The 22,023-nt window shown below is 44.5% G+C and overlaps 2 protein-coding genes and 1 pseudogene across 3 annotated transcripts in view; 2 read left to right on the plus strand and 1 right to left on the minus strand.

Annotated features, from left to right (window-relative positions):
- Positions 1-641: 641 nt before the first annotated feature.
- LOC311106749 (centrosomal protein of 128 kDa-like) lies at positions 642-15,710 on the minus strand (annotated as a pseudogene). Its single transcript has 12 exons — positions 15,375-15,710; positions 15,116-15,229; positions 14,534-14,654; positions 14,231-14,303; positions 12,334-12,352; positions 12,186-12,256; positions 11,918-12,037; positions 10,722-10,808; positions 9,443-9,515; positions 9,115-9,224; positions 8,807-8,966; positions 642-662 (listed from the first exon to the last, which is right to left on the minus strand). The product of its transcript is annotated as a centrosomal protein of 128 kDa-like (transcript).
- A 1,515-nt stretch (positions 15,711-17,225) lies between these two features.
- Positions 17,226-22,023, plus strand: part of LOC311107019 (thyrotropin receptor-like) — a gene marked incomplete at both ends in the record, with an annotated part of 35,300 nt that continues 30,502 nt past the window's right edge. The window contains 2 exons of the mRNA XM_084149472.1: positions 17,226-17,419; positions 20,209-20,280. Coding sequence (XP_084005598.1) covers positions 17,226-17,419; positions 20,209-20,280 — 266 coding nt within the window. The remainder of the gene's footprint in view (positions 17,420-20,208; positions 20,281-22,023) is intronic.
- Positions 20,699-21,559, plus strand: LOC311106721 (troponin I, fast skeletal muscle-like; the record flags this gene model as incomplete). The annotated part of the gene is made up of 3 exons (XM_084149125.1): positions 20,699-20,794; positions 20,920-21,096; positions 21,476-21,559. Coding segments are annotated over 3 exons (357 nt in total), but the record flags the coding sequence as incomplete, so codon positions are not given.

Consider the following 22,023-nt stretch of genomic DNA (forward strand, 5'->3'; position numbering starts at 1 on the left):
GAGGGAGGGAGGAGGGGGAGGGAGGACAGGGAGGGAGGACAGAGAGGGAGGAGAGGGAGAGGGAAGGGAGAGAGAGGAGAAGTAGGCAAGAGAAGGAGGAGAGGGAGGGAGGAGGGGGAGGGAGGACAGGGAGGGAGGACAGGGAGGGAGGAGAGGGAGAGGGAAGGGAGAGAAGAGAAAGCAAGCAGAGGTGAAAGGGAGAAGAGAGAAATCTGATGGGAGAGAAAGTAGAGGGAAAAGGAAGAATAAGGAGAGTAATAGAGGAAAGAGAGGAAGAGGAGTAGGAGGGCAGGAGGAGGAGGAGGAGGAGGAGGAATGAGAAAATGAAGAAAGAGGTATGTGGAGAGGACAACATAAGTGCAAACACCAGCTGTAACACAAATAGTAAAAAGCCAGAGCTCAGCTCAGTTCAGTATTAAGGCTATAGTCCAGGACTGTTTAAGGCAGATTGGTTCACATTGCCTTCTCTGATACCAATCTAAACCCCTGCTGTCTAGCCTACGAGGGACTGACTCCACAAGGCTTTGTCCCAGCTCAGAGCTCTACTCCTAATCAGTTAATTGAGCACTAATTTATTAAGAGGATAACTTATTTGGGGTATTAATTCACATCACGTAGGGAGAGAGCCAGGTGTGAGTCAGTCAGTCAGTCTGCTGCTGCTGCTGATGGGAAGAGAGTTTGGAGGTGACAGACTCATTTAGCAGAAACAACCGGGAGGTGACTTTCATACCAATAATGACTGGATGACTGACTACAGCTAACCATATGTTAACCTTTTTAAGAGTCACCGTGAGGAGTACATTTAATCACTTTTCAACTCTGCAACAAGTCATCCACAAGAGATACTTTCATGTATCTTTCCATACATCTCACAGTACATCTCACTGCCACTGTCCCCTTAGTTCCTCCTCCATCTCCCTCTCCAGCCTCTTACACTTGGCCCTCCATTGACAGGGAATTTTTACTATGAATAAGTGTCAGCAATTGTGAAAAACTGACTTTAAATGTATTTGGCTAAGGTGCATGTACATTTCCGACTTCAACTGTATATATATATGTAGTCACCAGGATAGTGGTCGGGTGAGGTTGTGTTTCTCTAGCGGGAGGTAAGCTTGGCTTCTTATGTGGTGTCGAGTAAAGCTTAAACCATGTATTTAGATTGTAGGTAGGTATTGCAGTTAGGTATGGTAGGTAGTTTATCTAGGTAGTTATTGTAGATAAGTATTGTATTCCACTGAGCCCGGTGAAGCACGAGGCTAGCTATCCCACTACCTGGACCAATAAAGCTAGCTAGCTAGCGGGTAGCTACTGGTAACTATTAGCAACTGTGGATAGTTGTTTCCAATGTTATTTCACGTTTATGAGTACCTGTAATTATGCCATCTAGCTACCTACCATTCAGCTGTTTTTCTAACCTCATTATCTGGAGCGTTAACGTTAGGTAGTTAGTAGCTACTGTACTCGAAATGTAGCTAGCTTGTTGCTACCTGGATAGCTAACTAAACAATAGCTGGAACGACCTAGCTGTAATATTTTGAGACGCTTTCTCTCCGTTGGGACAGACGCGAACTGGCTGAATCGATTCAGTGGCTAGCTTTGCACTTAACTGGCTAACAGTAGCTACTAAGGGTAAGTTATAACCTACATTTATTTTTGTTTTGTTTTAACATACTAGTAACCAGAGTCGTTCAAGGGAATTCAGGACATGGGTGACTAGTTAACGTTAGCTTGGCTCTCTCTGTGTTTCGTGCCGTGGGAGAAGGGGTTGGTTCGTTGGCAGAGAGCAATGGCTAGCTAGTATGCTAACTATTCTAGCTAACTAACTGGCTGAATAAGTTGATGAAGTACTCACTCAAACTGTCAAAACTAACCCAAAACTTTACACAACGTTAGACAAGGACACGAATGATCTGTTTGGCGTGTTAACACACTGGTGGTTTGTTGTAACCGAGTATTGGTGCTAAACCGTTATTGGAGGCTGGCATGCTAGTTGGCTATGGCGTCATAGGATTCGGTGCCCTGGACGGTTTTCACGGAAGAATACTGTACCAAGTTAGCTAGCTGAATAAACTAAGTTAGAGTCTATTCCTAGAAAACATTGACCCGCTGTGGAAGTGGAAGTTGGGAGAGTTATATTTGAGTGTTTCAGTGAAACGTAAGTGAGGGAGGCCCTGCTCTCTCGCTTTCCCAGATGTTTAGTTCATTTCATTCCGATCTCCTTTGCATTATTGTAGCCTTTTTCTGTAGCTTGTCAAGTATGTGTTCTGTCTATCCCTGTTTTCTCCTCTCTGCACAGGCCATACAAACGCTTCACACCATGTGGCTGCTGCCACTCTAATCTGGTGGTCCCTGCGCGCACGACCCACGTGGAGTTCCAGGTCTCTGGCAGCCTCTGGAACTGCCGTTCTGCGGCCAACAAGGCAGAGTTCATCTCAGCCTATGCTACCCTCCAGTCCCTCGACTTCTTGGCGCTGACGGAAACATGGATTACCACAGAAAACAGTGCTACTCCTACTGCTCTTTCCTCGTCTGACCATGTTTTCTCGCATACCCCGAGAGCATCTGGTCAGCGCGGCGGTGGCACAGGAATCCTCATCTCTCCCAAGTGGACATTCTCTATTTTTCCCCTGACCCATCTGTCTATCTCCTCATTTGAATTCCATGCTGTCACAGTCACTAGCCCATTCAAGCCTAACATCCTTGTCATTTATCGCCCTCCAGGTTCCCTTGGAGAGTTCATCAATGAGCTTCACGCCTTGATAAGTTCCTTTCCTGAGGATGGCTCACCCCTCACAGTTCTGGGTGACTTTAACCTCCCTACGTCTGCCTTTGACTAATTTCAATTTCCACTCCTTTCCTCTTTTGACCTCACCCTCTCACCATCCCCCCCTACTCACAAGGCAGGCAATACGCTTGACCTCATCTTTACTAGATGCTGTTCTTCTACTAATCTCACTGCAACTCCCCTCCAAGTTTCCGACCACTACTTTGTATCATTTTCTCTCTCGCTCTCCTCCAACAATACTCACTCTGCCCTTACTCAGATGGTAATGTGCCGTCGCAACCTTCGCTCTCTCTCTCCCGCTACTCTCTCCTCTTCCATCCTATCATCTCTTCCCTCTGCTAAATCCTTCTCCCTCCGATCTCCTGATTCTGCCTCCTCAACCCTCCTCTCCTCCCTTTCTGCATCTTTTGACTCTCTATGTCCCCTATCCTCCCGGCCGGCTTGATCCTCCCCTCCTGCTCCGTGGCTTGACGACTCATTGCGAGCTCACAGAAGAGGGCTCCGGGCAGCCGAGCGGAAATGGAGGAAAACTAGACTCCCTGCGGACCTGTCATCTTTTCACTCCCTCCTCTCTACATTCTCTTCCTCTGTTTCTGCCGCTAAAGCCACTTTCTACCACTCTAAATTTCAAGCCTCTGCCTCTAACCCTAGGAAGCTCTTTGCCACCTTCTCCTCCCTGCTGAATCCTCCTCCTCCTCCCCCTCCCTTCTCCCTCTCTGTGGATGACTTCGTCAACCATTTTGAAAAGAAGGTTGACGATATCCGATCCTCATTTATTAAGTCAAATGACACCGCTGGTCCTGCTCACACTGCCCTACCCTATGCTTTGACTTCTTTCTCCCCTCTCTCTCCAGATGAAGTCTTGTGCCTTGTGACGGCCGGCCGCCCAACAACCTGCCCGCTTGACCCTATCCCCTCCTCTCTTCTCCAGAGCATTTCCGGAGACCTTCTCCCTTACCTCACCTCACTCATCAACTCATCCTTGACCGCTGGCCATGTCCCTTCCGTCTTCAAGAGAGCGAGAGTTGCACCCCTCCTCATAAAACCTACACTCGATCCCTCCGATGTCAACAACTACAGACCAGTATCCCTTCTTTCTTTTCTCTCCAAAACTCTTGAGCGTGCCGTCTCTAGCCAACTCTCCTGCTATCTCTCTCAGAATTACCTTCTTGATCCAAACCAGTCAGGTTTCAAGACTGGTCATTCAACTGAGACTGCTCTTTTCTGTGTCACAGAGGCTCTCTGCACTGCTAAAGCTAACTCTCTCTCCTCTGCTCTTATCCTTCTAGACCTATCCGCTGCCTTTGATACTGTGAACCATCAGATCCTCCTCTCCACCCTCTCCGAGTTGGGCATCTCCGGCACTGCTCACTCTTGGATTGCGTCCTACCTGACAGGTCGCTCCTACCAGGTGGCGTGGCAAGAATCTGTCTCCGCACCACGTGCTCTCACCACTGGTGTCCCCCAGGGCTCAGTTCTAGGCCCTCTCCTATTATCTCTATACACCAAGTCACTTGGCTCTGTCATATCCTCACATGGTCTCTCCTATTATTGCTACGCAGACGACACACAATTAATTTAGTCCTTTCCCCCTTCTGATAACCAGGTGGCAAATCACATCTCTGCATGTCTGGCAGACATATTAGTGTGGATGTTGGATCACCACCTCAAGCTGAACCTCGGCAAGACGGAGCTGCTCTTCCTCCTGGGGAAGGACTGCCCGCTCCATGATCTCGCCATCACGGTTGACAACTCCATTGTGTCCTCCTCCCAGAGTGCAAAGAACCTTGGCGTGACCCTGGACAACACCCTGTCGTTCTCCGCTAACATCAAAGCGGTGACCCGATCCTGCAGGTTCATGCTCTACAACATTCGCAGAGTATGACCCTACCTTACACAGAAAGCGGCACAGGTCCTAATCCAGGCACTTGTCATCTCCCGTCTGGATTACTGCAACTCGCTATTGGCTGGGCTCCCTGCCAGTGCCATTAAACCCCTACAACTTATCCAGAACACTGCAGCCCATCTGGTGTTCAACCTTCCCAAGTTCTCTCATGTCACCCCACTCCTCCGCACACTCCACTGGCTTCCAGTTGAGGCTCGCATCTACTACAAGACCATGGTGCTTGCCTACGGAGCTGTGAGGGGAACGGCACCTCCTTACCTTCAGGCTCTGATCAGAACCTACACCCAAATGAGGGCACTACGTTCATCCACCTCTGGCCTGCTAGCTCCCCTACCTCTACAGAAGCACAGTTCCCGCTCAGCCCAGTCAAAGCTATTCGCTGCTCTGGCACCCCAATGGTGGAACAAGCTCCCCCACGACGCCAGGACAGCGGAGTCACTGACCACCTTCCGGAGACACTTGACACCCTACCTCTTTACGGAATACCTGGAATAGTATGAAGTAATCCTTCTTCCCCCACCCCCCATAAAACATATATATTTTTTTAAAGGTGGTTGTCCCACTATCATAAGTTGAATGCACCAATTTGTAAATCGCTCTGGATAAGAGCATCTGCTAAATGATGAAAATGTAAATGTATATATATGTATATATACAGTACATGCCAAATGTTTGGACACACCTACTCATTCAAGGGTTTTTCTTTATTTTTACATTGTAGAATAATAGTGAAGACCTCAAAACTATGACATAACACATTAAATCATGTAGTAACCAAAAAAGTGCTAAACAAATCCAAATATATTTTATATTTGAGATTCTTCTAATAGCCACCCTTTGCCTTGATGACAGCTTTGCACACTCTTGGCATTCCCTCAACCAGCTTCACCTGGAATGCTTTTCCAACAGTTGAAGGAGTTCCCACATATGCTGAGCACTTGTTGGCTGCTTTTCCTTCACTCTGCGGTCCAACTCATCCCAAACCATCTCAATTGGGTTGAGGTTGGGTGATTGTGGAGGCCAGACCATCTGATGCCGCACTCCATCACTCTCCTTCTTGGTCAAATAGCCCTTACACAGCCTGGAGGTGTGTTGAGTCATTGTCCTGTTGAAAAACAAATGATAGTCCCACTAAGCGCAAACCAGATGGGATGTGAATCACTGCAGAATGCTGTGGTAGCCATAATGGTTAAGTGTACCTTGAATTCTAAATAAATCACAGACAGTGTCACCAGCAAAGCACCCCCACACCATCACACCTCCTCCTCCATTCTTCACGGTGGGAACCACACATGCGGAGATCATCCGTTTACCTACTCTGCTTCTCACAAAGACACGGCGGTTGGAACCAAAAATCTCACATTTGGACTCATCAGACCAAAGGACAGATTTCCACAGGTCTAATGTCCATTGCTCGTGTTTCTTGGACCAAGCAATCTCTTCTTATTATTGGTATCCTTTAGTAGTGGTTTCTTTGCAGCAATTCGACCATGAAGGCCTGATTCACGCATTCTCCTCTGAACAGTTGATGTTGAGATGTGTCTGTTACTTGAACTCTGTGAAGCATTTATTTGGGCTGCAATTTCTGAGGCTGGTAACTCCAATGAACTTATCCTCTGCAGCAGAGGTAACTCTAGGTCTTCCTTTCCTGTGGATGTCCTCATGAGAGCCAGTTTCATCATAGCGCTTGATGGTTTTTGCGACTGCACTTTCAAAGTTCTTGAAATATCCCGGATTGACTGACCTTCATGTCTTAAAGACATGATGGATTGTCATTTCTCTTTGCTTATTTGAGCTGTTCTTGACATAATATGGACTTGGTCTTTTACCAAATAGGGCTATCTTCTTCTGTCACAACACAACTGATTGGCTCAAACGCATTAAGAAGGAAATAAATTCCACAAATTAACTTTTAAGAAGGCATACCTGTTATTTGAAATGCATTCCAGGTGACTACCTCATGAAGCTGGTTGAGAGAATGCCAAGAGTGTGCAAAGCTGTCATTAAGGCAAAGGGTGGCTTCCATATGTGTTATTTCATAGTTTTGATGTCTTCACTGTTATTCTACAATGTAGGAAATAGTAAAAATAAAGAAAAACCCTGGAATGAGTCGGTGTGTCCAAACTTTTGACTGGTACTGTATATGTATATATATATACAGTATCTCACAAAAGTGAGTACACCCCTCACATTTTTTTAAATATTTGAGTATATCTTTTCATGTGACAACACTGAAGAAATGACAATTTGCTACAATGTAAAGTAGTGAGTGTACAGCTTGTATAACAGTGTACATTTGCTGTCCCCTCAAAATAACTCAACACACAGCCATTAATGTCTAAACCGCTGGCAACAAAAGTGAGTACACCCCTAAGTGAAAATGTCCAAATTGGGCCCAATTAGCCATTTTCCCTCCCCGGTGTCATGTGACTCGTTAGTGTTACAAGGTCTCCGGTGTGAATGGGGAGCAGGTGTGTTAAATTTGGTGTCATCGCTCTCACACTCCCTCATACTGGTCACTGGAAGTTCAACATGGCACCTCATGGCAAAGAACTCTCTGAGGATCTGAAAAAAATAATTGTTGCTCTACATAAAGATGGCTGGGCTATAAGAAGATTGCCAAGACCCTGAAACTGAGCTGCAGCACGGTGGTCAAGACCATACAGCGGTTTAACAGGACAGGTTCCACTCAGGACAGGCCTCGCCATGGTCGACCAAAGAAGTTGAGTGCACGTGCTCAGCGTCATATCCAGAGGTTGTCTTTGGGAAATATACGTATGAGTGCTGCCAGCATTGCTGCAGAGGTTGAAGGGGTGGGGGGTCAGCCTGTCAGTGCTCAGACCATACGCCGCACACTGCATCAAATTGGTCTGCATGGCTGTCATCCCAGAAGGAAGCCTCTTCTAAAGATGATGCACAAGAAAGCCCGCAAACAGTTTGCTGAAGACAAGACTAAGGACATGGATTACTGGAACCATGTCCTGTGGTCTGATGAGACCAAGATAAACGTATTTGGTTCAGATGGTGTCAAGCGTGTGTGGCGGCAACCAGGTGAGGTGTACAAAGAAAAGTGTGTCTTGCCTACAGTCAAGCATGGTAGTGGGAGTGTCATGGTCTGGGGCTGCATGAGTGCTGCCGGCACTGGGGAGCTCCAGTTCATTGAGGGAACCATGAATGCCAACATGTACTGTGACATACTGAAGCAGAGCATGATCCCCTCCCTTCGGAGACTGGGCCGCAGGGCAGTATTCCAACATGATAACGGCCCCAAACACACCTCCAAGACGACCACTGCCTTGCTAAAGAAGCTGAGGGTAAAGGTGATGGACTGGCCAAGCATGTCTCCAGACCTAAACCCTATTGAGCATCTGTGGGGCATCCTCAAACGGAAGGTGGAGGAGTGCAAGGTCTCTAACATCCACCAGCTCTGTGATGTCGTCATGGAGGAGTGGAAGAGGACTCCAGTGGCAACCTGTGAAGCTCTGGTGAACTCCATGCCCAAGAGGGTTAAAGCAGTGCTGGAAAATGATGGTGGCCACACAAAATATTGACACTTTGGGCCCAATTTTGATATTTTCACTTAGGGGTGTACTCACTTTTGTTGCCAGCGGTTTAGACATTAATGGCTGTGTGTTGTGTTATTTTGAGGGGACAGCAAATTTACACTGTTATACAAGCTGTACACTCACTACTTTACATTGTAGCAAAGTGTCATTTCTTCAGTGTTGTCACATGAAAATATATACTCAAATATTTACAAAAATGTGAGGGGTGCACTCACTTTTGTGAGATACTGTATATATATATCTTTGTTTCAAATTCCATGCTTAGTGGGAACTGTTTGATATCTCTGTTCAGTGTTTTGACAGATCTCAGTTCCCTGAGGCGAATAAATGACAGTTAGTTAGATACTCTGACTGCCATCTCAATTGGCACATTTAACAGGATCAAGAGACACAGCTTGCAGCAGAAAGTTGTGGTACACAGACACAGACAAATTGATTTAACCTCTCCTAGCCTTGTATACAGACGTCATCCTATAGGTCTGTGTGGCTGTGCGCACACAGACATAACACACACACACACAAACACACAACACACTTACACACACATACCTTGACCTGGTTGCAGAGCTGTGTTCTGTCTCGGTCTTTGCGTTCCAGAGTCCTCCTGAGATCGTTCACCTTACTGAGGTCAGAGGTCCTGCTCAGCTGGGCTCTCAGCTCCGGCACCTCTCTCTCCAGCTCCGACGACCAGTCTGCACAACACAGACAACTCAAACCTTCAAAGTCAGCTGACACAACACACACACACACACCCCACATTCAACACATGCTCTGCACACCCTCCTTCAGCATTCAGACAAGACAAGGCAACCAACCTCTGAAAAACCACTCGTTCTTGTAGAGTGGAAAGTCAGTACTTATCTCTGTCTAGGTGTATTCTGGGCTGGGTAGTGAGCTGGGAGATCTTCCTCTGCAGATCCATACGATCCTTATCTGTCCTCAGCAGCTGCACACACCTCTCCTCTACCTGGGGTAGACATGGAGATGTAGGAATACACTGAAGCCATTTCACAGAGGTACTTCACCCACACTAACCTTTGTCTTTTGATTCTGTTGATGCACACACACATACACATACGCATGCACACACACACACACACACACACACACACACACACACACACACACACAAACACACACACAGGAGGAAGAGGAGACTAAGATAAGGGTCCTGGGTCCTCCTACCGGTTGTAGCAGTGTCCCTGCTTCCCTCTGATTGGTCCAGCTGTCTCCTGGCCCTCTCCAGCTCCGCCTCCATCTGAAGGGCACATCACATGACTAGTGACAAGAGTTTTACATGCTCAGGTCATGTGGTTGGGGGAAAACTCCCTGGCCCTACACATGACCTCAAACCGATATAGGCGCATTCATGAGATCCCTTTACTTATACAACCAGGAATAAAGTACCTCAGCTCTTGTGTGGTGTCTGGTCAGAAAACCTTTGGCTGACAGAATACATGGCTAAAGTTGCATTCACCCAAGCGTGCCAGGGCTCTACAGTGGTACCATTTTGGGGGCATATGCGCCTAAATATTTTGCTGTGCTACGTGTAATTATAATTTGGGAGCACAAGTGCCCCAAGAAAAAAGCAATCACCAAGGTAATAATTGTTGTAATTTATTCGCTGTCCCGCAGCCTCAGTAGTATGCAAACAGAAATAAGGTAAAAGGGAGAGCTTCTTCACGAGATGAGCTCCAAAGTAGCTAGGATTCACATAGGCCCAATGTAAGCTGTATCTCATGTTGCTCCTAAACCCTGTATTTTGTAATTGCTGGCAATTCTTATCATTAAAGGGGTCATCTGCAATTACTACATACATATTTTGACTTATAAATGTATGATATAAACCCATTTATTCTTGACGAGTATAACTTATAAATGCCCCATTGACTTAGTACCATGGACTTAGTACCATGGACTTAGTACCATGGACTTAGTACCCCATCAGAAGCCAATATATATCTCCCTCTCAGTCCCGTGTAGCTCAGTTGGTAGAGCATGGCGCTTGCAATGCCAGGGTTGTGGGTTCGATTCCCACGGGGGGCCAGTATGAAAAAATGTATGCACTCACTAACTGTAAGTTGCTCTGGATAAGAGTGTCTGCTAAATGACTAAAATGTAAAATAAGATGTTTATAAACAAAGTAAATGTAAACAAACACTGTATAGCCTCAAAACATGGTTAAAACTATACTTTTTTTTTATCATGATGGTCATTCCCTGCATCCATAGCTCTGTCTATGAATTTGGTTACATTTCTCTAGCCACATCCCTCAACCGTTTACCGAAAAAGTGGTGGCGATGATGCTTTGTTAGCGTTTCAAACACTTTACTACCTCAAATGTTTCATTGTGTTCCTACATTTATGTGTGTGCTCCTACATTTTTCAACTTAGGAGCACATGTGCTCATTGTAAAGAAATTCACCGTAGAGCTCTGCGTACGCAAACACACACACACACACACCTTGATCTTCTCTACCTCTGATCTCAGTAGTTTGTTCTTGACGGCCTCCTCAGTTTCCAGGGCCAGAGCATCTCATCTCCTCAGGGCTTTAAGGAACACACAGACAGACACACACATAGAGAGTAATGAATGATACACGCACAAACCCCAGCCTGCAGCACTGTACATGTAGTATATATCACATTCAAACTACATGAGCCTTTAGGCTAGTTGATTGGCAAACACAGGAGGAGAATATGACTAATGGTGATACAGTAGCTTCCATCTCCTCTTAAATCGATCCTGTGTTGGGTTTCTAATAGAGCTTAGCATCCCATCCCACACACGCCTGTTATTGTCCTGTAAAGGCTTAGTGATGTATTACCGGCCTGTAACACACCATTCACCCCATGACTCATCATTTCCATCCATTCACATCATCACTGTGACTGGAGTAGACATACTGGAGTGTAGCCTCAGAATCTAACTAACTAGGCAGACCTCTCCCTTGTCCCCTCTCTCTTTAGTAGTAAAATAGATTATCTTCTTCTTCATGTCCTCTCCCTTGTTTATTTAGCCTTAATTGGGGAACAAATACATTATTTCCCGTAGCCTGAGGGCAGCCTGGATTCTCAATAGAAGAAGAAGAAGAAGAAGAAGAAGAAGAAGAAGCTCTCTGCACAGTGGATAAATATACAAATGACGTAACCACCTCTCTTATCACTGCTTCTCCACCTTTCTTATCACTGCTTCTCCACCTCTCTCATAACTGCTTCTCTCTGTGGAGAGGAGAGAGGAGATGGTTAAAGTTGAAACTCAGCTAAACACTGCGCCCCGGTGGTAGCTTTCTGAACTAGTCCTAAAATAACAAAATACTTCAATCATGACATGGATAATTAATTGCAAGTGGGATGAGTTGATGTGAGAACAGCTAACGTGGTTTGTGTTAATGATAAGAGGGTGGGATGGGGTTAATATTGCAGAATGGTGGAGGTGGAGTTGGTGGGACGGAGAGATGTGGGATGAATGAGGGTTATGTCAGGGAAAGTTAGCAGAGGTGGACTGATGTGTGGGTATGTATTAGCTAGCGAGTAGGTGGAGGTGATGTGAGGGTGATAACGACGATGAAGGTTACAGTAGGGAAAAGTAGAAGAGGTGGGGTGTGTGTGGGTATGTATTCACCGAAGAGAGAGGGATGGGACTGGGAGTAGTGTCACCTCCTGCAGTTCGTCAGACATGTTCCCCCGCTGTTCTGGTCGTCTCGCTGACACGCTCTGTCGCTCCGAACTGATCTCCCTCTCGATCTCCTGCAGACGCTTCTCCACACGAGACGACACCTGGGGGGGGGGGGAGAAAGTCACTGTAGGTTACAGCACTAAGCTTTCATCTTTAGAGTACAGCAGCTAAGGTTAGAGTCATGTTTTTATGGTAACTTAGGAACTGTAATGTTGAAGTAAAGTATTTAAAGTGATGTAAATAGCTCACTGAGTCCTGTCTCTGAAGTCGACAGGTGCTTTGAGTTATTCTCAATGACTCGCCTGGTGTCAATGTCAGACCTTAGAAAGAGGAACATGAAAATGAATGAATGAATGAATGAATACACACACACACAACATATTTGCACTTAGTCTACCTCTTCCTCCTGAGGATCTCTGTCCATCAGTGGCGGTCAGTGCCGTTTAAGATGAGGGAGGACAATTTATTTTTCATGAACATGGCCTTAATTCTATTACAGCATATTGGATGACTCTCATTCATATTCCATTGTATCTATTGTAACAGAAATAGGTTTAGGCTACTACATGATACTCTAATTTTCCATATACCCATCATGAGGTTGCTACAACCTAGCCTATGAATGAAAGTTTACAATGTAGGTGCACACAGGTCGAGAGACAAATTTGAGGTGACAGACAGTGACATTCAATACCGCCTTGCACACTCTTGCCTGCATCTTGCTGATATAGGAATAGTCCAACAGTTGCAAACAGTTTCTATTGGACAAATTCAGGTATGTTTATCCCCGTTTTGTTCCATTTGCTTCTGTTTAAGAAAAAAACATTTCAACAGAATCGGCGGAATGAATACACCCATGATCACGAGTAAACAGAGTTCACTCTCATAACAGCCACGTTGTATTCATTCTCTTCCCTTTGCTTGTGGACTTCAATGCACAACAAATCAGCTGTATGTGACCAGGCGAAAAAACCTTTCCAAGCCAAACCTCTGCAAACAGCCTACATTGTTGTCACCATATTAGCTAAAGTAACATCATAGCTAATAGAACTAACGCATTAGTAAACCCACTACAATCATGCAGTACATTGAGTGTACAGTCAGTAAGCAGTTAAATCGGCAGGCCCCGGTGGCAATAAATTAGTAATACCAAAAGCTTACCTTGACTTGGAAGAGTTCCAGCATTGTGTTGGAAAGTCATAGCCAGCTAGCTAACATAGCATCCCTCTGTTTGAGCAGGGTGTTTCAATAGGCTAAACTAGCTAGCTGCATTTACCACATTTACATTTACATTTTCGTCATTTAGCAGACGCTCTTATCCAGAACGACTTACAAATTGGTGCATTCACCTTATGATAGCCAGTGGGACAACCACTTTACAATATATATATATATATATATATATATATATATATATATATATATATATATATATATATATATATATATCTTCTTCTTTTTATTTTAATATTTTTTTTGGGGGGGGGTAGAAGGAGGGTAGAAGGATTACTTTTATCCTATCCCAGGAATTCCTTAAAGAGGTGGGGTTTCAAGTGTCTCCGGAAGGTGGTGAGTGACTCCGCTGTCCTGGCGTCATGAGGGAGCTTGTTCCACCATTGGGGTGCCAGAGCAGCGAACAGTTTTGACTGGGCTGAGCGGGCACTGTGCTTCCGCAGAGGTAGGGGGGCCAGCAGGCCAGAGGTGGATGAACGCAATGCCCTCGTTTGGGTGTACTAGCTAAGTAAGTGCTTCTCCTTCATTTTGGAAGAATTTAATTTGTTCAAAACTGTTCAACTATTGTCTTTCTCTCTCTTTGAGTCAACTACTCACCACCTTTTATACACTGTAGTGCTAGCTAGCTGTATTTTATGCTTTCAGTACTAGATTAATTCTCTGATCCTTTGATTGGGTGGACAACATGTCAGTTCATGCTGCAAGAGCTCTGATAGGCTGGAGGACGTCTTCTGGAAGTTGTCATAATTACTGTGTTAGTCTATGGAAGGGGTGAGAACCATGAGCCTCCTAGGTTTTGTATTGAAATCAATGTACCCAGAGGAGGACAGAAGCTAGCTGTTCTCTGGCTACACCATGGTGCTACCCTACAGAGTGCTGTTGAGGCTACTGTAGACCTTCTTTGCAAAATAGTGTGTTTTAATCAGTTATTTGGTGACGTGATTATATTTGTTATCTATATTTTTTTTTAAAGATAACTTTTAAATGTTTTACCATTTACATTTTTTATGAAATTCACTGAGGAGGATGGTCCTCCCCTTCCTCCTCTGAGGAGCCTCCACTGCTGTCCATGTCGTCTCCCAGTCTCAGCTGGTCACTGCGCAGCTCTCTGAATGACTGTGGCAGGACGTGGACCTGAGAAGGAGGTGAGGGGCACAGGGTATACAATCACTACTTGAAACATCAACAAGGACTGAATAATGCTGTTATAAAACAGGCATAACTGTTTTAAACTGTCACTGAGAAAACGTTTTTATCACTGTGAAAACAGACCCAAACCGCCCTCTACTGGTTAAAGTCTCTAACTGCACTACAATGGTGAGTGTTCAACATATTAAAGATGGCGTAGCTTTGACAGGTCTTACATCCTCGTCTGGCAGGCTGGGGTCTCTGAAGCGGACTGTAGCCGATCTGGACCTCCTCCTCCAGCCGACTCAGAGCTCCCATATACCTTCAGGGGAGACATGGGGTAGAAGCGCTGGCCCTCTACACAAACATACACATAATATACAGATATGTAATAAACTATGTAACTTTTTTTATAACTGTATAACTGTCTCTTGACCATCTGACAGAGGAGCAAGGTGTACGGATGCAGTTGCTTATAGTGTTGGACAACTGACACACAAAGCTTAATAAACATTAGGGGCCTCCCGAGTGGAGCAGTGGTCTAAGAGATCCTGGTTCAAATCCAGGCTCTGTCGTAGCCGGCCGCGACCGGGAGACCCATGGGGCGGCGCACAGGGTAGGGGAGGGAATGGCCGGCAGGGATGTAGCTTAGTTGGTTGAGCATGGTGTTTGCAACGCCAGGGTTGTGGGTTCGATTCCCACGGGGGGCCAGTATATAAAATAATGTATGCACTCACTAACTGTAAGTCGCTCTGGATAAGAGTGTCTGCTAAATGACTTAAATATACATTGTACAGGACAGACATGATTGTTCTCACCTGAACCATAGCCAGGTTGCTGGTGTGCAGAGTGGAGGCTGACACACTACGGGCTCCTGAGGACCTACGCAGCCTCTGGCTCTGAGAGATAGACTCCTCCAGATTATCTCTTAGCTGAGAGGGAGAGGAAATATGAGCTTGAAATGGGCATGGTCTAATTGACTCAACAACCAAAAACACATATCTTAGTGAACCAGTTATTTTTGCGGGGGGGGGGGGGGGGGGGTTTCTAACTCATTGATTCTGCTTTGTAGTATACCCTGCTGGGAAGAGAAAGAAGACTAGACGGAGATGCCTGCAGCATCAGGACCTGTCCTGTGACCGTCCTGTCGCAGTCTGGGGTTGGCATCCCACCCCTGTGACTGTCCTGTCGCAGTCTGGGGTTGGCATCCCACCCCTGTGACTGTCCTGTCGCAGTCTGGGGTTGGCATCCCACCCCTGTGACTGTCCTGTCACAGTCTGGGGCTGGCATCCCACCCCTGTGACCGTCCTGTCGCAGTCTGGGGTTGGCATCCCACCCCTGTGACCGTCCTGTCGCAGTCTGGGGTTGGCATCCCACCCCTGTGACCGTCCTGTCGCAGTCTGGGGTTGGCATCCCACCCCTGTGACTGTGATCTTGATCTTAACTCCCTCGTCTGGTCGAAGGTGTCTGACTCGCTGGAGGATTCCATTGTTTTGGACAGGGGTAGACCAGCCTTTAAAAAAAAATTAATAATACTGTTGAGATTTCTGATCGCTGATTAGCTAGCAATTTAATCTGATTAGCTAGCAAACTGGAAAAGATAGCTAGCTAGCTCCATCTCATCTTCTGTATGACAGCTCATGTTTTCTATTCGGGCTTTGTTAGCTGTACATTTTGTATAACTACTATGAACTTGAAAGCTATGGCTGTTAGCTAGTAAATCAGATAGCTAGTTAAATTAGCTAATGTTAGCTGGCTAGATATCTTGATTGGGCTAACAATTGCGCGCTACTGTAGCTGGCTAATGTCAACGTTATCTAGCTAGCTGAACAATATAAAAAACAGACCAGTTTTATTTGGAACCATCGGTAGCTAGCTAACTCAACTAAACACACTTTGAAAACATAAGCCAAATGTACCAGCATGAATTAGCTACATGGAAACTGTTAACAAGTCATATTTTAGCAAGTGACAACTGAAGAGGGACAAGACAGCTTCTCTCTGGTCAACTTGAACTGGCTGCCAAGAACAGGAAAATAACAAACACCGTGGAATGGCGCCGGGAGTTGTAGTTTTTAAACTAACCGCAGTGATGGAATTATTTGTGAATCAAATGCTTTAGCACTACATTTTCCAAAACTTGCTTTGGGGACATGCATTTTGCGCCACTGGGACCACTCTTTCGATTAGAGCACAGGTGTCAAACTCATTCCTCAGAGGGCTGAGTGTCTGCTGGTTTTCGCTCTTCCCTTGTACTTGATTGATGAATTAAGGTCACTAATTAGTAAGGAACTCTCCACACCTGGTTTTCTAGGGCTTAATTGAAAGGGAAAAACCTGCAGAGGCCCGCCATGGAATGAGTTTGACACCCCTGGATTACAGCCGAACTGTCTAGGGGGTTACTGATAACAAAGAAAATAAGAAATACAATTTTGACTTTGTTTATTTTATATAGGTTGTTAGGGCTGGTATCTATAGCCTAAAAAAATTATGATTATAACTTGACAACATACTAGCTTCATTGAATAATAATACTGATTAGCAACACATTTCACTGTTAAACCTACATTTTAAATCGGATATCATGATTGTAACGTCATGTTTTTCTTTAGCTGTATGATGTTAGGAAGTTGGATTTATAGGATACATTTAATAAAATAGCCTACATTCCAAAAACGAGTTAAAGAAAATCCAAAATCTTTAATTCCCCTGCCTAACACAAGAGTGCCTCAGAAGTCCACTGTGAAACTCTACTCCTGAAGCAAAACCACCTCCACACAGCAGGGTATCCCCAAGCATCTCCTCTCACCGCTCTCTCAAACGGTCAGTATAATTGCACTAGGACAAGTTAATGTGCTGAAGTTTATGACATAAACAAAGTAACGGGCTTCATAAATAGGCGCATCATTGGGGAGATTTTTTAAAAAGATGACTGAAAACGACAGACACAGCTTGCAGGTGATAACATGTGCGCTGTTTACTCTCCTCACGTTACCGATCGAAACCTTGGTGGACTCCGACTCCTGCCCCACTGTTTGTGAATGCTCAGAGTGGAAGACCTACACTATCTCCTGCTTTGACATTGATGTCATTCCCACATTTCCTGCAAGCACAGAGACACTGTAAGTATCTGTTTACATTAATGTTCCTTTGTTGTATGGATTGATATCTGATTTGTGTGTGTGTGTGTGTGTGTGTGTGTGTGTGTGTGTGTGTGTGTGTGTGTGTGAATTTTCTATTGAAGACAAAACTGAATTCATCTTGAGATAAATTCAGAAATTAAAATAAATTAGGTTAATCAATTATTGCCTAATAAACACATATGTTCAGTTACTGTATATCTTCTATAGACAATCAGTCAGTGAATTGTGATGGCTCTTGGGTGATGCAAGACAAACTCCTTGGAACATTTCTCTGTAATGAGTTGATCCTGCAACGAATCTTGTCTGAGTGAGCCAAGGGTCTCTTTTCTGCCTGTTTATCAGACAGCCTTGGTCCTTGGAGCTTTGAGTGTGTGTGTGTTTTGACCATGTCTGCAATGTGTCCGTCCTCACTTGCAGTCAATGGAAACGTATAAAAATGTATGCACTCACTACTGTAAGTTGCTCTGGATAAGAGCGTCTGCTAAATGACTAAAATGGAAAATTGAAAAATTGAAATCTTCCTACACACATGCTTATGAGAACAGGAAAGTCTAAGAAAATGACTGTGTGAAACATGTTTTGAAACAGAGGCATGAAGAAAAAGTATGCAGTTGTCTTTTTTACGTTCTGTTCTGAAACAATTCTACAAATTTTAGGCTGAGTATTGCAAGTGCACAAATCAGTTTCTCTGAATAAGCATTATAAAATGGTATTGTTTGTAGAGAGAGAGAGAGAGAGAGAGAGAGAGAGAGAGAGAGAGAGAGAGAGAGAGAGAGAGAGAGAGAGAGAGAGAGAGAGAGAGAGAGAGAGAGAGAGAATAAATAATTTCAAAAACCAGACAAAACGATTTTCTTGTATTTTTTAATTTACGGATAGCCAGGGGCAACACTCAGACATAATTTACAAACGAAGCATGTGTGTTTAGATCAGAGGCAGTAGGGATGACCAAGGACATTCTCTTGATAAGTGAGTGAATTGGACAATTTTCCTGTCCTGCTAAGCATTCGAAATGTAATGAGTACCTTTGGGTGTCAGGGACAATGTATGGAGTAAAAAGTACACCCCCTCGTTCTCTTGTATGTAAGGATTGGTGCTACAATCGTTGTCACGTCGGAGTAGAGAAGGCTAAAGGAAAAGTTACATCAATGCCACACTGGCTTAGCAGAGTAGTGAAAGTGTTCAGAGCAGACACTTGGTGGTCCTCAATTGGTAGAGCATGGCGCTTGTAACGCCAGGGTAGTGGGTTCGATCCCCGGGACCACCCATACGTAAAAATGTATGCTTACATGACTGTAAGTCGCTTTGGATAAAAGCGTCTGCTAAATGGCATATTACTTACGCACAGTGAAGTAGTTCCATGGAGGATTGCTATCTGAGTCAGATGTCTAAAGTGGATCTCCCTTTTCGTTGGCTGAAACTTATACTAGGTACAATAGCTACTGTATCTCAACTACCTCCATTACGATTAACTATGATGTTGATAACAATATCACCATTGGTGATTTCTTGTAATAAACCATTGTAACTCAGAGTACTCATGTTCCCGCCAGCCCCCAGGTCGTAGGTCTAAGCAGGGCCAGACCTTGTTTGGTTTGGCTCAGGGCTGAGAGGTTAGGTCCAGGTCCACTCCTACACACTCAGACCCAGCGTTTTATTTTCCCATCATGTTCCTATGACAGGGGTTACACCATACACTTCAAAGAGTTATTTCATCCAGGCAGCAGTGCACTGCATGGAGAGAGAACCTAGTTACCAGAAGTCTATCCACCTATCAATGTTGGGCAAGAGCTGAGCCGGTCCGACCTGAGGATTTTGTTTGATTTGACAGCTAATTTGTAATACCAAATGACCAATTACCAGCAATTCTGAAATCAAAGCACTGGATAGGCTGTGGAGTGCCTTGTACCCTCACCTGCCCTCCCTTTGTCTCCAATCCATCTCTACAGCGCTCTCGTTGTTATATATTTTTTTTTGCCGGGGGGACTAACTCAATATAATATCTAAAACCAAATGGAAACTGTGTAGAAATGATAATGTACCTACATTCATATCCTTTATTGACTTTGTCCAGCTCGCTAATAATCACCCAAATGAAAGCTAGACAGTCAAGGAGCATCAACAATTCCCCAAACTATGGATAGAGGACTATTATTATTGCATTTACTCGTTGAAGACCGAATGCGGCCCCCGGGGCTAAATTAATTTCATACCCCTGAGGAATCCATGTCTTCAGTGCTCTTGGGTCCGCTTTTCAACTCCTAGAGGAATACATGTCTAAGATTTGCAGCGCCCACAGTTTACCTTACACACTATAATGTGGATGAGTGTCTCCAGGTCTATAACCCCTGCACACTGACTGAACTGAACCAGCGCAAGGAGACCTCAAGATGTCAACATTACATCCAGGGATTAGGATAAGTTAGTACAGTATACATAATTGGCCGGAATGGGGGACACTTTCAATAAGTCTATAGCTTATCAATTGTTACAGATATGATAGTGACTCTGGAGGAGGAAGGTCCAATGGTTTTCTTATGAATGGTGTTCAAACAACTATACGTTGATCTGTAAACTTACATAAATAAGTAAACTGTACATAAATCTGTAAACGTTATGTTGATATGTAAGCTTTACATCAATCTGCAAACTGTATGTTAATCTTTAATCTTCATCTTGATCTGTAAACTGCATGTTGATCGGTAAAACTTTACATAAATCTGTGCATTTTATGTTGATCTGTAAACGTAATCCTCAATCTTCTCTTCCAGATGGCTTCTGGAGACGCGTCTGAAATCAGTGCCAGGAGATGTCTTCTCAAACCTGGTAAACATCTCAAGGATGTGAGTGAATCACCATCTGCATGATCACATTCACAAGCTTCTCGTTAAAGCACAAAGCTTTGTATTTAAATTCCTGTGAGTCACACAATCATCAGGATCACACAACAACTCACCTTTATTCCCTACCTTTACGCTCTCTCTTCTCCTCTTCTCTTCTATTCTCCCTCTCTCCCTCTCTTTCTCTCTTTCTCTCTCTTGCTCTCTCTTCTCTCTCTCCTCTCTTCCCCTCTCTCTCTTCTCTTCTCTCTCTCTCCCTCTCTTTCTCTCTCTTGCTCTCTCTTCTCTCTCTCTCTCCTCTATTCCACTCTCTCTCTCTCTCTCTCTCTCTCTCTCTCTCTCGCTCTCTCTCTCTCTCTCTCTCTCTCTCTCTCTCATTCTCTCTCTCGCTCTCTCTCTATCTCTCTCTCTGTTTGTCTCACTTCAGGACTTGTGCAAGAAGCTCCATCAGAATATCGAAAAGATTGATGAGGAGAGATACGACTTGTCAACCAAGGTGACCAAGTCCGAGAAGGAGGTGAGGAGTTCTCATTAGTTAACCTACTGTCTTAGACACAGCCAAGGGAGTATCAGTAGTCCAATTGATGTTTATGCAGTCAATCGTCTGTGTGTGATTAGAGTTTCCTCTTCAATTCCAAACAGGTTGACGACTTGAAGCTGAAGGTAGTTGAGCTGAATGGCAAGTTCAAGAAGCCCGCCCTGAAGAAAGTACGCATGTCTGCCGACGCTATGCTCCAGGCTCTGCTGGGCTCCAAACACAAGGTGTCCATGGATCTGAGGGCCAACCTGAAACAAGTCAAGAAGGAGGTCAAGGAGGAGGTGAGTGTTGTTCTGGACACAAGAACATCATTCTAGTATAATTTAGCTTAATAACGTTACTATATTACCGTAACGTTACTTACTTCCTGTATTTACTGTGTAAATAATTTGATCGTTTTATTTTTAAGCCTCGTCCATGACTGTGTCTGTACTGTCCCACCTCTGACACCAAATGTCATATCATAAAGTCCAAACTATAAAGGACAATGTCTCCCCAGTATAGGCCTGTCCCTAAGCAGCAACAACTGTAAGACGTTTCAACCCAACACTCCGGTGTGAATCATGCTAACACCGAGGATCCCACTGCCGACACCAAATGTTATATATTTCAAATACATTTTCAACTTCTGCATTTATTCTGCCATTCTTCCCCACCCAGGACAAAGATTCCGTGGGTGACTGGCGTAAGAACGTTGAAGATAAATCAGACAGAAAGAAGATGTTTGAGACCAATAAGGAGTAGATACAAACTTCTCTGGAACTCTTCTGACAAATGTTCATGTGTATAATCAAATGCTTCCGTGTCGAACGAACGAGCTTTGTGCTCGGATGTCCGTTTTGCCCCCACTGGATATCTAGTCTGTTGTTTCACACGTAACGCAAAACAGTTAAGTGACCGAAAAAATTTGATTGTGCAATATTTATACAAAATCTTCATAAAATAAACCTTGTTTAGCAAACAAAAAAAACTGTTTTTGTGCTTTGTAGACTCACTACTTTTCCTTCTCCACAAGAACAGACCTCCATGACTTTGCAAACTGATTTAACCAGCTCTTGATGACATGGCTATAGTAATATTGAATTGTTAAAGGGGTAAAACATTTGGAAGGGACCACATATTCACACTGAGGAGTTGTTATGTGGTTTAACCAGTCTGTTTGCAGACGTCCTGGTCAGCAGGAACCAGCCTGATCTATAAACAACCAC

This window comes from Coregonus lavaretus (assembly GCF_964263955.1).
Source record: "Coregonus lavaretus genome assembly, chromosome: 31".
NCBI classification, from domain to species: domain Eukaryota; kingdom Metazoa; phylum Chordata; class Actinopteri; order Salmoniformes; family Salmonidae; genus Coregonus; species Coregonus lavaretus.